This window comes from Pelodiscus sinensis, chromosome 1, assembly GCF_052426305.1.
Source record: "Pelodiscus sinensis isolate ZL-2025 chromosome 1, ASM5242630v1, whole genome shotgun sequence".
Lineage (NCBI taxonomy): Eukaryota > Metazoa > Chordata > Testudines > Trionychidae > Pelodiscus > Pelodiscus sinensis.
Genome location: NC_143052.1, coordinates 91186747 through 91199308, shown reverse-complemented (window position 1 = coordinate 91199308; position 12562 = coordinate 91186747). Strand labels below are relative to the sequence as shown.

At 47.2% G+C, this 12562-nt stretch overlaps 1 protein-coding gene across 7 annotated transcripts in view; it reads left to right on the top strand.

The window, feature by feature from the left end:
• The window catches only part of ZC3H7B (zinc finger CCCH-type containing 7B), a 57599-nt gene extending 45909 nt beyond the window's left edge, over positions 1–11690 (top strand). For 6 of the 7 annotated variants that reach the window (XM_089781036.1, XM_089781034.1, XM_075936202.2 and 3 more), the window contains 4 exons: positions 2707–2815; positions 3891–4024; positions 4683–4846; positions 5983–11690. In XM_089781036.1, the coding sequence (XP_089637162.1) occupies positions 2707–2815; positions 3891–4024; positions 4683–4846; positions 5983–6175 (600 nt within the window). In that variant the 3' untranslated portion in view covers positions 6176–11690. The remainder of the gene's footprint in view (positions 1–2706; positions 2816–3890; positions 4025–4682; positions 4847–5982) is intronic. The other variant, XM_089781032.1, reaches the window with a different exon arrangement.
• The last annotated feature ends 872 nt before the right edge of the window (positions 11691–12562 follow it).

The following is a 12562-nucleotide window of genomic DNA, read 5'->3' as shown; positions in this document are numbered from 1 at the left end:
CCACCTAGCGTGGTAGTGCATGTTCTGAGCAGGGAGCCAGTGCTGTGATGCCCGAGTGGCAGATTCTTTGTAAACGGGTAGACAGACACAGACTTGGGTGGAAAGCAGAGACCAGCTGAAGGCCCAACGAGGTCAGTTCCATCTCAAACAGCAGGCATTGGGGCATGGTATGAAAGGACCCCCACAGACAGGTTTTTGACACTGTTCTTAATGCCGTCGCCTGCTATAGGACTGTCTGGCTCAGGAGATAGGAGTGGGATGTAGCCGGTCACCTTAGGTCCTGCCTTTCCAGTCTGGGTCATAGCTGGGGCAGAAACTTGTGTTGTCCCTGTTTTTGCTGTACCTGCTCTGCTGATAAACAGCATACTGGTCTCCGAGGCTTCCAATCCAGCCACTTCCCCCAGTTTCTATTGCTCACTTAAAAGGTGATTTTAAAAACAGATACTTAAAAAAAAATCCCTACATTAAAACCCCAGAGCTATGAGAGAAGCTGTGAAATCCAGTCCCAGCCCAGCATGCGATGGTAGGTACTTTCTGTAGCTCTCTTCACCTCTCTACCTTGGGGAGGAGGAGGAAATCCAGACATGCCCTTCCCTTGGTTAGTGCAGCGCTTCCCTCCGTGAAGAGTTGTCTAGCACTGCTTAATCCAAAGCCAGAAGGGAGCCCATGTAGAAATGCCTGGGGTCCTCTTCTGCTCACAGACAGAAGCTATAAAACTCCTACAGCCGCTCAGTCAGTCGGGTCACTCAGCTTCTGGATTGTGATCAGTTGCCTCGTTATGAAAGATTTTGATGTGCTGCTATGACAGTCAAAGATGGTGCCATTGTGGGTGCCTGCCTGGAGGAATGGGAGTTTCTTCCTAGAGTGGCTGTTGCAAGTTTCCTAGAAATCTTATTTTTTAAAGTCTGTTTCCAATCGGATATTTTGTCTCTTCCACACTCAGCCCAAAGCCAACGTTGTGTGTGCTGGGGGCAACAGGTCAGACTGAGCGGCTGCTGCTGAGATAGCTGTGATGTCACATGGGTGATTCCAGCTGTGGGGGGAAAGCAAGGGGAAGGAACAGCTGTCACAGGGTGTGTGTGTGTGTGTGTGTGTGTGGACTCACTGCTCACCAGACTTAGTTTTGTCATTTTTTAAGATTCCCATAGTGCAAAAAGAGGCACAAGTGCTATGGGAAATGGGATCCAGCGTCTGGCAGAAGGAGAAGTCGCCCTTCGTTGTCTTTGCTGTGCCTCCATTAATGGGCCTGTGATAGGGTGGCATGGCTAGGAGAGGGTTAAGGCCTGTCTGGCACAGAGGGGGGGCTCTAAGAGAAAGAGGGAAGTGCTTAGTGGCAGAGCTGCAGAAGGAAGGAGCCCTGGGTTGGGAAACCATGTGTTCTGGGGCAATAACTTTTGTTTTGTGAGTTTGTCTGTAAGCTGCGTCTGAGGAAAGGACCTGACAAGCGCCATGGGCATGGCTCGGAGCCACTGGCACTAATGTCACTGGAGTGTCTGGGGAGCTGTTCCTCCTTTTCCAGTGTTGGCACATCCCTGTGGCTAGTGTTTGTGGAAAAGGAGCCACGTTGGCTCTTGCTGGAGAGTGAACCTTCGGTTTGTGCCCACTGTAGATAGTGCCTGGGCAACAAGAGTGCAAGCTTCCCTCCCCCCTTCTCCCCTGCCCTGCTGCTGTGTTTCTCGCTTCTGAAAGGTGAGAGAATAGTTAAGCCTCAAATGAAGCCGTCAGTCCTGGCCCTTCTGCTGAGGCTGCAAGGAGGGGGGTCAGTGTATCAATAGTGGGGGTGGTTTATTGCAAAGTAGACCCTCCCTAAGTGGGTGCTGTAGTGTCAGAAACCTCTGCATGCAAGTGGTTCCAAGAAGCACAGTTCCCTTCTTCATACCATGCCTAGCTCATATGCTTTCATATGGGGCACAGTCAGGCTCTCCTGGTGGATAACAGTTTGGGGTTACTGCTGATCTGGATTCCAGCCATCAGCTTAGTCAAGGCTGATCAGACAGTTTGCAGGGCCCAAGCTGCTGAAACGGGGCGGAAACCTGGGTTATTTTCTCCACTTCTAGTCCAGCTGCTGGAATAGGAGCGGAGATCTAGGAGAGAGCCATGTCCTGTGCTGAAGCAGGAGACGAGGCCCGCGGGTGAGGAGTGAAGGAGGCAGGGCAGCTGCCAGCTTGCTTGTTTTGCTTGTGCATAAGGGCAGCCCTAAATGGAGAGGAGAGACTCTATGCTGCCCCTTGGGCTCCCTGTTGTAGCACTGTCTATGAGGGGGTAAGAGAGAGGGTGGGCTGGAAGTATGCAGGGGGGAACTTTTTGCTGTTCCTAGTAAAGTTTTGTCATTGGGGACTTTTGCTTGGAATCTAAACTCACTTTGGGCATCTCTCTGCCTCCCTCTGAAAGCCTCGAGAAGGTATGGGGGAGCGTGTCCCCTTCAGATGCCACTGCTGGGTTAGCATAAGTTGCTGTCCACTACCCCCCCTGGCTCCATGAGTAAGTGGCTCAGCCATGGGCTTGATGGCTAGCTAGTGAGAGGACAGACACTGAACTCAAACTTCCTGTACGTTTATACGAGGTTTCACCCTAAAGTCTTAGGGGAGCCAGGGCGGAGGGGCATGAGTGATTGGCATCACCTGCTCAGTCCCTCAGCTGGTAGGTCTGCCCCTTTCTCTTCTGCCTCTCTAACCAGAAGTTTTTGTTTTCTGTCTCTCTTGACAGCTGTGTATCCATGCACAGAATGGCAGGAAGTGCCAGTATGTTGGGAACTGCTCCTTTGCCCACAGCCCTGAGGAGAGAGACATGTGGACCTTCATGAAAGAAAATAAAAGTGAGTGGTGAACTGGGGCAGGAGCGGGCAGAGACATCGAGCATCTCCGCCTTTGCAACAGGAGGGTGAAATTACTCTGGAAAACGAGACCCTCAGAGTGTGAGCTAGCACTGTTCAAACAACCATGGTGCACAGCCGTGCAATCGCCCTTCTGCTGAGTCTTGCCCCTGGTGCTGATACATGCTCACCTGCCCGTGCCCCAGCTCTGCCTTTCCTCTGCTCGTCTAGCCCTAGCTCCATACAGAGCTCCTCACGCCTGACCTCTGCGCCTGTCACAACTAGGCTGCTGGTTGTGTGAAAGATCATACAGAGGTGTGTGAACTTTGTATCCTGAATGAGGATGCCCCTTACTAGCCAGCCTGTGCCTAGTTGTTAATAGTTCTTGTAAATGTGGGTTGCCAGTAGCCATCCTACTTCATGGTCTTAGCCAAAATCTTCCCCTTGCCCTCATTTTCCTGCCAGCGTCATGAGTTGCAGAGCTGGCCCAAATGTTTTGGCTAATGGCAGTTCGGCTTTAAAAAAAAAAAAAAAAAAAAGCATTTGGGGGGTTCCAAAATTATTCACAAATTTGGTGATTGGTTTTGGCCAAAAAATACTTTTTTGTTCCAGAAATATCAACTGTTGGATGCTTTGTTTCTGCAGAAAGTATCAATTTGAATCTATTTTATTTAGAAAACTTGAACGTTTGAAACATATGGTTTGTTTCAGCAGGAAGTGAGCTACCCAGTGAGAGGAGCCAGGCTTAGGTCTGATCTGGCAGCTCCTTGTGGCTGTGAAGTCCAGAGGATTGCCATCTCTGCCTGCCTTCCTTCTCTCCCCTTTAATATTCATAAAAGCTGCCAGCACAATACCCTAGAGGTTTCAGAAGTCGCATCTGCCTCCCTGCCCTGGACCAAGGGAAGGCGATTTTTCTTCCCAGCCTCTCACCTAAGGATGTAACCATGCTTCAGAAGGAGTGTCTGTAACTGAAGGGAGGAGGGGGAAGGGCTGCACACTCAAAACACCAGATCCCTTTTTCTGCATGTGTCCATAGTGGATGGGTAGGTGACTGACCTGGCTGATTCCCTTCGCACAGTACTGGATATGCAGCAGACCTATGACATGTGGCTAAAGAAACACAACCCTGGAAAACCAGGAGAGGGGACGCCGCTCACGTCCCGGGAAGGAGAGAAGCAGATCCAGATGCCCACCGACTATGCTGACATCATGGTAATCTTTCTCCTCTTTCCGACAGCTCCCCCTTTCTCCTGTGCTTCCCTGCCAGGAGTCTCATGAGAGGAGACTTCACTGACTGGAAATCCCAGGGGGATTGAAAGGCTCTGTTGGGAAAGAGCCTGTGTTTTTTGTCAGCTAGGAAGAGGGCAGTCAGGGTAGCAGTGATGGGAGGGGGGACAGGGGGTGAGGTATAGGCCCTGGTCAGCAAAGCTGCTCCGTGTTAGTTAAACGTAGTTTCAGACACTTGGCTAAAAACCATGTCACACATGAATTCCTGCTTCCTTGGGCCCCACTTATCACCTGGGCTCCTGCTCTTCCTGGAGCCCTGGAATAGCAAAGCCACGGCTGTTCATTCTGAAAAGAATTGGGTCGGGGGGGGGGGGCGAAGAGTGGGGTTGTAATGGCTCATCAGTGGGTGGGGAGAGGGCATAAGAAGGAATGATACTGGTGAGCTGAGACAGAATCTGGTTCTGTCCCCCTGTTGCCAGCAGTAGGTGTTCCCAATGCTCATGTGTCAGGAGAGGGAGGGAGATGTAGGGTGAGGAGATCCTTGATGCTCTGGCAGAGAAGGGAACATCCCGTCCTCTCCGCTCCCTGGCACGGGGAGGGTCAGTGTGGGCACAGCTAATGGGCTGCTCTGTCTCTTGGTTAGATGGGATACCACTGCTGGCTGTGTGGGAAGAACAGTAACAGCAAGAAGCAATGGCAGCAGCACATCCAGTCAGAGAAGCATAAGGAGAAGGTCTTCACCTCCGACAACGACTCTAGCTGTTGGAACTACCGCTTCCCCATGGGCGAGTTCCGGCTCTGTGAAAGGTACTGCGCCCCACCCCTCCATTGTACACAGGGGCTGCTGCCGGTGAAAGGAAAGCAGGCCTGCTACCAAGTCACTCCGCTCCTCTAGGGGAGCCCCAAGGGATTGCAGTTCAGGGGAGGCGTGGGGGAGAATACCCCCAGCGATAAAGCTTCAGAATCAAGCTTGCATCCCTCCCTCCCCCCCTACCACCTAAAAGGAGCAAACTACAAAACTCAGAGGCATGAGTGATGTTTCTCCAGGCTCACGGAGTCTATTTATAGCTTGGGAAATGAAAGAGCTCTTTAACCCACAGCCTTGTCACCCATGACTGGTGACAGCAGATCTCACAAGCTAAGCGGAGACAGACTGGGTCATTGCTTGGCTGACACACCTCTTTGGGAAAGCCAGCTGCTTCAGTATGTGGGTTTAGTGTCTCGCTAGAGGGCCTCTCTCTCCTTCCGCCCCCCCCCCTTCTCCCCCATGCCTCAAGATGATGTTAGAAGACACTGTGTTGCTGGCAGTGAAATAGAAAACTGAGGTCCTGCTCACTCTGTCTGTTTAAAGATCCCATGGAATTTTTTTTTCAAGAGTAGGGATGTCCCACCCTAAGTGTTAGCCCAGTTCTTGCATTCTGCATCCCTAAATCCTCATTTAGTCTCAGCTGGATATGGGTACATTACTTCTTGGCCAAATCTGTTGTTGCTATACCCTGTTAAACAACCTTCTATCTTCACCCCAGTGGTGGCTATGCTTCTGTAGTCGGAAAATGATCCCTGTACAGAAGGAGAATTTGTAAAGTATTGTAGAATCCAGCACAATGTAAATGCTAGAGAAATGGAGCAACCCTTTAAAGCAGTGTTCCTTAAACTTTTTAAGACCGAGGAACACCAAACAATTTTTTTTTTTAATGAGGAACACCGAGGATTTTTTTGATGAGCAAAAAAAAAAAAAAGGTGTTTTGGGGGGGAAGTTATTGAGGAAAAAAGGTCACCTGCCCCTTTAAGGGTGGTCATTTTGAATTCTGTTGTTCTCTGTGGCACACCTCCGACTGCCTCACGCGCACCGGTGTCCCACGAAACACAGTTTAAAAAACACTGCTTTAAGCCCTGCCTCTTTAAAAAAAATCATCCAGTGAGTAGTGTTGTTCTCCTGGCAGGCTCCAGAAGACCAAATCCTGCCCTGAGGGGGAGAAGTGTCGTTATGCGCATGGCCAGGACGAGCTGACCGAGTGGCTGGACCGGCGGGAGGTGCTGAAGCAGAAACTGGCCAAAGCTCGCAAGGACATGCTGCTGTGCCCCAAGGATGATGACTTTGGCAAATACAACTTCCTATTGCGAGACGGTGTATAGAGGGAGAGGGGGAACCTGTTGACTGGAGAAACAGAGGCAAGTTTTCAAAGGGTGAGGCTGGGGCAAGGAGACTGAGATACTGGTCTCACAAGGAGAATTTTTTTTCTTATGTTTCAAGATTACCAATATGATTTTCTGATGGTGAATGAAATTGTAACCCAGTTCTTCTCTGGGCAGCGAATGCCATGCTCACGAAGTTTGTTTTCTATTTTCTCCTTTCTTTTCTTGTTCTCTTCCCTCCATTTTTTTTTTAATTGAAAGGAATGAACACAGTCGGGCAGGGGAGAGAGAGAATCTTTTCTTTTTCATCCCCTGCCTCGAGGTATTTTGGGACATCGCAGTATCACAAATGCAGCTGAGGGGGCACCAAGAGAGGGGGAAAGGGTTATTGGGGCTAGATGTCTGCAGTCCTTGACCTCATTCTCCTCAGCATTACGGAGCAGATTCCCCTTCTCTTGCACACTGTCCTGGAAAAACAATATAAAGAAGCATCGTAGCAGGTGAGGAAAGCATTTAACTCCATGTGATTTTAAAGCTTTGGTTTTAAAGCTCCTGGCCTTTTAGCTAATGTGGATGACAGCAAAGGAGCAAAATTACACCCCAAATCTTCCCCTGAGGATAACCGTTTTCTAGCCCCCGGCCTACATGGATTCAATGAACATAGCTGAGAAAACAATCAGGGTGCTTTTTACAGATGGGGTAGCTTGAAAGTGAGCATAAATTACTTTTTTGCTGTTACTATTGATTGTATCCAAAAAGCAAACTAATTGTGGATCAATTGATGCCTTTTTCATGGACAGATGAGAGTGCAGATTTTTTAAAAATTGGTGTGATTATGTAACTAAGACTGAATTTGTCCATAGAGTATAGCTAATACTATGATGCTGTTGTCATCTGTGTGTTCTGGGCCTTGGGATCAATCAGAAAAAAGGAGGTACCAGGAAAGGAGCTTGTATTTTTGTCAGTGGTAGAAGGTCAGTCAGCTTCTGCCTGGGGGATTACCTTTTTAAATAGTCTGTATTCATGGTTACTTGGATATGGGTTTTGCACTGTCAGAGGAAGTGGGCATAAATCAATTAAAGGAACACTATCAAGTAGCGTAAGCTCAAAATTCAGAGTTTGTGTTTGACAAAGAATGCATTTGGAAATTATTTCGATTGAAATAAAAATAATGGGTATAGTCTGGTTGCTGGAGGGGATTGAAGCCTTCTCTTGCAGAGTTGCAAAACCAAACTCGATAGTATTCAGCTAGTGCATGGAAACTGGAAAAAAGCTAACTAATAACGGAAGACAAAACTGACTAGGGTAGTTTGAAGCTAAGTGAAGTGCAAAAACCAAACCAATAGCATGCTGACGAGACCAATTTTAAGAGTTCTTTTATTTTTATTAAACTGAAGCCAGTTATTAATGCAAGAATGTTTGCTTGTTCATAGAATGTGATTTTACTTTGACTGTGTGTCCCCCCTCTCAGTCTGCCCTCTTCTCCTCTCCTGCCCCCCAAAAAAGAAATTAACTCTTCCTGTATCCCTTCTCAGACAGAGGACAAGATGTCTCAGCAACTTTCTCGAAGAGAAGAGGAAGATCATATTAGTAATATGAGGGTCCCTCTGGGTAAATATAAACACAAAACCTTCCAGCTCCCATGTCCCCAAAACGTGACACCTTGCTTTTTTTGGGTGGGGAGTGTTCAATGGAGGGAAGTTTGTGAGGTTTTTTGTAATCATTATGAACATTGGGTTTAAACTGGTTTCTAATCTTTTATGCCTCCCTCCCCTTGCCAGACTGCCAGTGCTATGAGCAGTCATTTTCTAGCAAGCTGGCCTCTGCCTGCAGGAAGAATAGAGAAGTGCCTCTTTTCCATGGGAACATTCAGGTATCCAGGTGATACCGGAGCCTTTGATAGAATCACTGCACCATGTGGCGCAAAAGAGGGAACTAGCTGTCAGGTCTGCTTCTGGCGTTGTAATGACTTGCATTTTGAATTAGGTCAGCTCTAGGGTGACCTAGGGTTGACACTCATGGTATGTCTACACTGAAAATGCTGCTGCGGTACTTCAGTGTAGACACTACCTATGCTGACAGGAGAGGTTCTCCCATCATCGTCAGTAGTTCACCTCCCCAGAAGTGAGAAGTGGGACAGTGGGAGAATTCTTCTGTCGCCCGAGCACTGTCTGCACCAGGGTTAGGTCTGCAGAGCGGCATTTCTCAGCGATGTGGAATTTTCACACCTCGAGAGTTCTAGCGATTCTGCTGTATGTTCCCAGTGCAGACCTGCCCTCAGACTGTATCGTCTGTATCGCCAAATGAAGCAGCCCAGCTAAATGTTGTACCTGTGAGAGCTAGTACTGCTCTCCATTGAGCCCAGCTGAAGGGATTCATTAGTGCGTGTGGCATGTCTGGCTCCAGCGGGAAGATCCGTGATGTGGCCCAAAACGTGCCATCTGTAGGCAAGTTGGCAGGATGACACCCCTTCCCATTGTTTGAGTGCAGCGGGATCGATGCAGGGATAAGTTAACATGACAGACTGTCTGTAGTGCCTCTGCTGTACCACCTGCTCTCTTGCCTGGTTAATTTGAGCATGGACATCTCACCGGTTTTATATTTCCAATACTGGAATGATATAAATTGTGTTTAAAACAGGCCAGGCCAGCTCAAATGGAGGAACCTGATTGGCTGAGTTGGGGTGCAGAGTCTCATATATAATTCCACTGAGTCAGGATCTCCGTATTTATAATGCAATAATGAGCTTAGGCCAACACACCAGAGTTTCTCTGGGAGTCAGCTTGTGCCTCCTAGTCCATCAGTAATTGGGGAATGGGTGTGCTGGCACCTGCCTGCTTTGTCCTGAGCCCTCCCTACCCCTCATCCTTATTACAGTCCAATACAGTCTGCAGGTGCATGCATAGTTTGGCACAGCACCATCGGCTCAGGAACAGACAATCCCGCCTCTGGAGCAATGTGCGTTGAGTATTTTTAATAGGGTCTCATGAGAATATTTGGCCTGTGAGAAGTCAGAGCCCTCCAGTGCTGTATGTATAACAAATAAAACCTGGCTGTATTTTGCTTGATGGTTCGGCATTGTTGGGTCCCATTTTCTTTACCCTGCCTCTGATAATAGCTGTGTTCCTAGATAAGAAAAATGAGGTAGGGAGCAACATGTAGGAGATACTGAATTGGCAGCTGGCACTTTTATTTACAGACACAACTCTGGACACACACAGCTCACAGGTAGCTGGCTCAGCTCCTGCATGTTGGTTAGAGCCTGAGAGGATGAATGAGTTAATCTATGGTCTGGTCTTCCCAATAACTGCTGTTAAGTTACTGGGTCCCCTGGACAAGCCTCTAACCCCTCCATGCTTCAGTTTTCCCTTATGTGAAATTGCAGTAATAGTGACATGAGGCTTCATTTATTCATGTCTGTACAACTCTTGGCACTCCTGGCCTGGAAGTGGCTCTAGGAGTTACAAGCAGTGAATGCATATTCAGGCTTTGGACAGAGAGGTGGGAGTAGGGATGATGTTTTTTCTCTCATCCCTGCACACCCCAGGGAGATGACAAAGCAGTTGGAAAGATCCAACTCCACTGATTCCCCCCCCCCCCTCCATTCCCCGGCATCCCCATGTTTTATTAGATGCTCATGTTTTTTGAGCTGGACAATGCTCTGTTTGTTTCCACCAATCAGGGGTGGGGCCTGATTTCTGTTCATATTGTAAACCGGGCACCTCATTCCCTGGTATATACATTTCATTGTTTCAAGCACTGAAATTGTAAAGGCTGGAAGGCAAGGGAGAGAGATGCCGGTCTTCTATTTTGCCACATATAGTCATAATATATAGAATTGCTGTAACACTGGATTAAGCAAAATTACAGGAATGCAGCTGCTGCTAAATGAGCTAATCTGGCCTTCCCGTCATGCCCCCCTTTTTGAAACTGTCTAATCCCTGCTTTATCAGCACGCCTTCAGCCTGTCACTCCCTCTGCAGAATTTATCCCAAAAAAAGTTATATTAGCACATGTTTCTTGGAGTGGTGGCAAGCACATGTGCAGGGGAGAAGAGAGGGAAAATGAATTTTGGGGGGAGAAATGCTTGTTTTTTATTTGAAAAACAAATCTGCATTTACAATGTAATTGTTGCGTTTGCTACGCTGTGACTCGGGAGTTGATAATTTGTTGAGATTACGGAGGGGCTGATGTCCCCCCTTCTCTTTAATCAAAATGACTGCTCTGTGCCCACTTTTCTCCAGACATATAGTGTTACCTGAGGGGAGGGGCAATTGGGCAAAGAGGGGTGGGGATGCTCAAGGGCATGGCATATCTATTTTTGTTTTCCCAGATATGATAACCTGATCTGTGGTGTTGCAGTATTTTGTCACAGACTTGTTTTAGTGTGTATATATGTGACCCCTGTGAAGCATATATACACAGGTATTAAATATATCGCTCTATATAATATTATATATGTGTGTGGTATCAAAGGAATCTTCTTTAATGAGAGTAAAGGAAAAGGACTCTCTCCAGGAAATGCAGCATCTCCTATTTTAACATGAAGGTTGGTTTTTTTCTGGGGTGGCGAAAAGGAGGAGTTTATAGACAGATACAAAGTTCAAGCTGAGATAGGTTTCCTGATCACGCCTCTGAAAACCCTCCGGTGATGTCCTTCCTACCCCACCCCAACGAAAGAGTATTCAGGTGCTTAGTTAATGAGTAAAGTTACCATTAAAAGCTTTGCTTATATGTATGTCAAGGGCAGGAGATGCCAGATTTGACCCCTCATTTTATTTTGCTTACTTTTTAAGTGTGAGATTTCATCTCACCAAAAAATTCAGCACTAGCAGCTCTACGATAATTAATTCATAAGTTCCAGTGTTTGAAAGCAACCCTGCAACAAACCAGTATGCTCAGCCCAGCACTCTGACCAACTACAACAACAATCTAGCCTATGCATTGTGGGGGCTAAAGAGAGAATTTGTAGCAAGGAAATAAATCTGAGGGCTAATGAGCAGCATTACCAATTTTTTTAAATGTTACGAAAATATTTTGTCCTTTTTTTTTATTTAAAATAAAAATTCCACCAACACACATCAGGCTTTGATTTAATTCAGTTTGTTAAATGCCGAGGGATGTAATATAAATCCTTCTGCCAGCCCTCTAAATGAGGGGAGAGATTGGTGACGCTGGTGTCAGAGGTAACCAGATGTTTGAAGACAAAATATTAGCTCATATCAACACTGTGTCAGAAATGGATATGCTCTTAGCATATGAATGGGAAAAATAGAAAGGAGCTGCTGCAGTTCTAAGCTGGATAGTAATGAGCTTGAGTCCTTTAAAATGTCTTTGTATTAATATAATTTAAGAATACCACGCTTTACTATTAAAGAAAACCTTAGTACCTTTCATAAGGTCTAGTACCAAGATAATAATGTAGATGTTTTAACAATTTTGTTTTTGTTATTAAAACAAACTTGCTTCTTTTAGCCTTTGTAATAGAAAATAAAAGTGTGCACTTTAAACCCTTTCCAGATGGCTTGTGTGTCTGTCGCAAAGAGTTGTGAAAGGCATTACCTGGGCCTCAAGGCCTCCGTGATAAATGACATTGCTGCTACAGGAGAGAGTGGTGTGGGAGAGTTGGGATTCAAGTAATCCACTAGTCTTAATACTCATTTGTTGCTAGTAGCTTAACAGGCTTTTTATTAGAGACCTAGGTCATGTATATACAGAGCATCTGAATTCAGGCCAATCCATCAGTCTAACCTAAGACCAGCAGTCCTCTCCTGCAGTCAGCTCCCACATCCTGAAAATCCTATTCAGGCTCCTAAATCCACAGTAACACCACATCTGTCTTTTAGTTTGTTCAGAATTGTCTGAACAGGCCTTTGACACTGGCCTTCTAAATTCTGCATTTGCTGCATTCTTGAGGTTGTTCTGATTACGAGAAGTGATGTTGTTTTCTTGCTGCTCTTGTTGCTGCTGCACTACATCATTTCTTCCTTCAGCTGAGTCTGGTGTGTAGCAGTGGTGTAGCCATGGGTGGGCCTGAGTGGCCCATAGCTCACCCACTTATTGTCCAGACCCACCTATCCCCATCTCTGCTTTGCTCCTGCCTTACTGCCTGCTCTGCTCAGCCAGTCTGGTGCTTCTGCCAAGGTTTGGGGTCAAGGCACGGGGCTCGCCCCACTCTTCTGGTGCTCCAGCAATGGAACCCGATCAGGGACTTGTCCTGCTCCTCCTGCCCAGCATGCTTTCAGGAGAGCGCCATTGGTATATGGGGCTTATAAGCCCCCAATTCTGCTCCAGGGACGCCCCCCATCAGGCAGGAGTGTCTGGGGGAGGAGTGAGACAAGTCTCCCAATTCTGTGTTCCTCAGCAGTAGCTGGTGCAGTGAGGCAG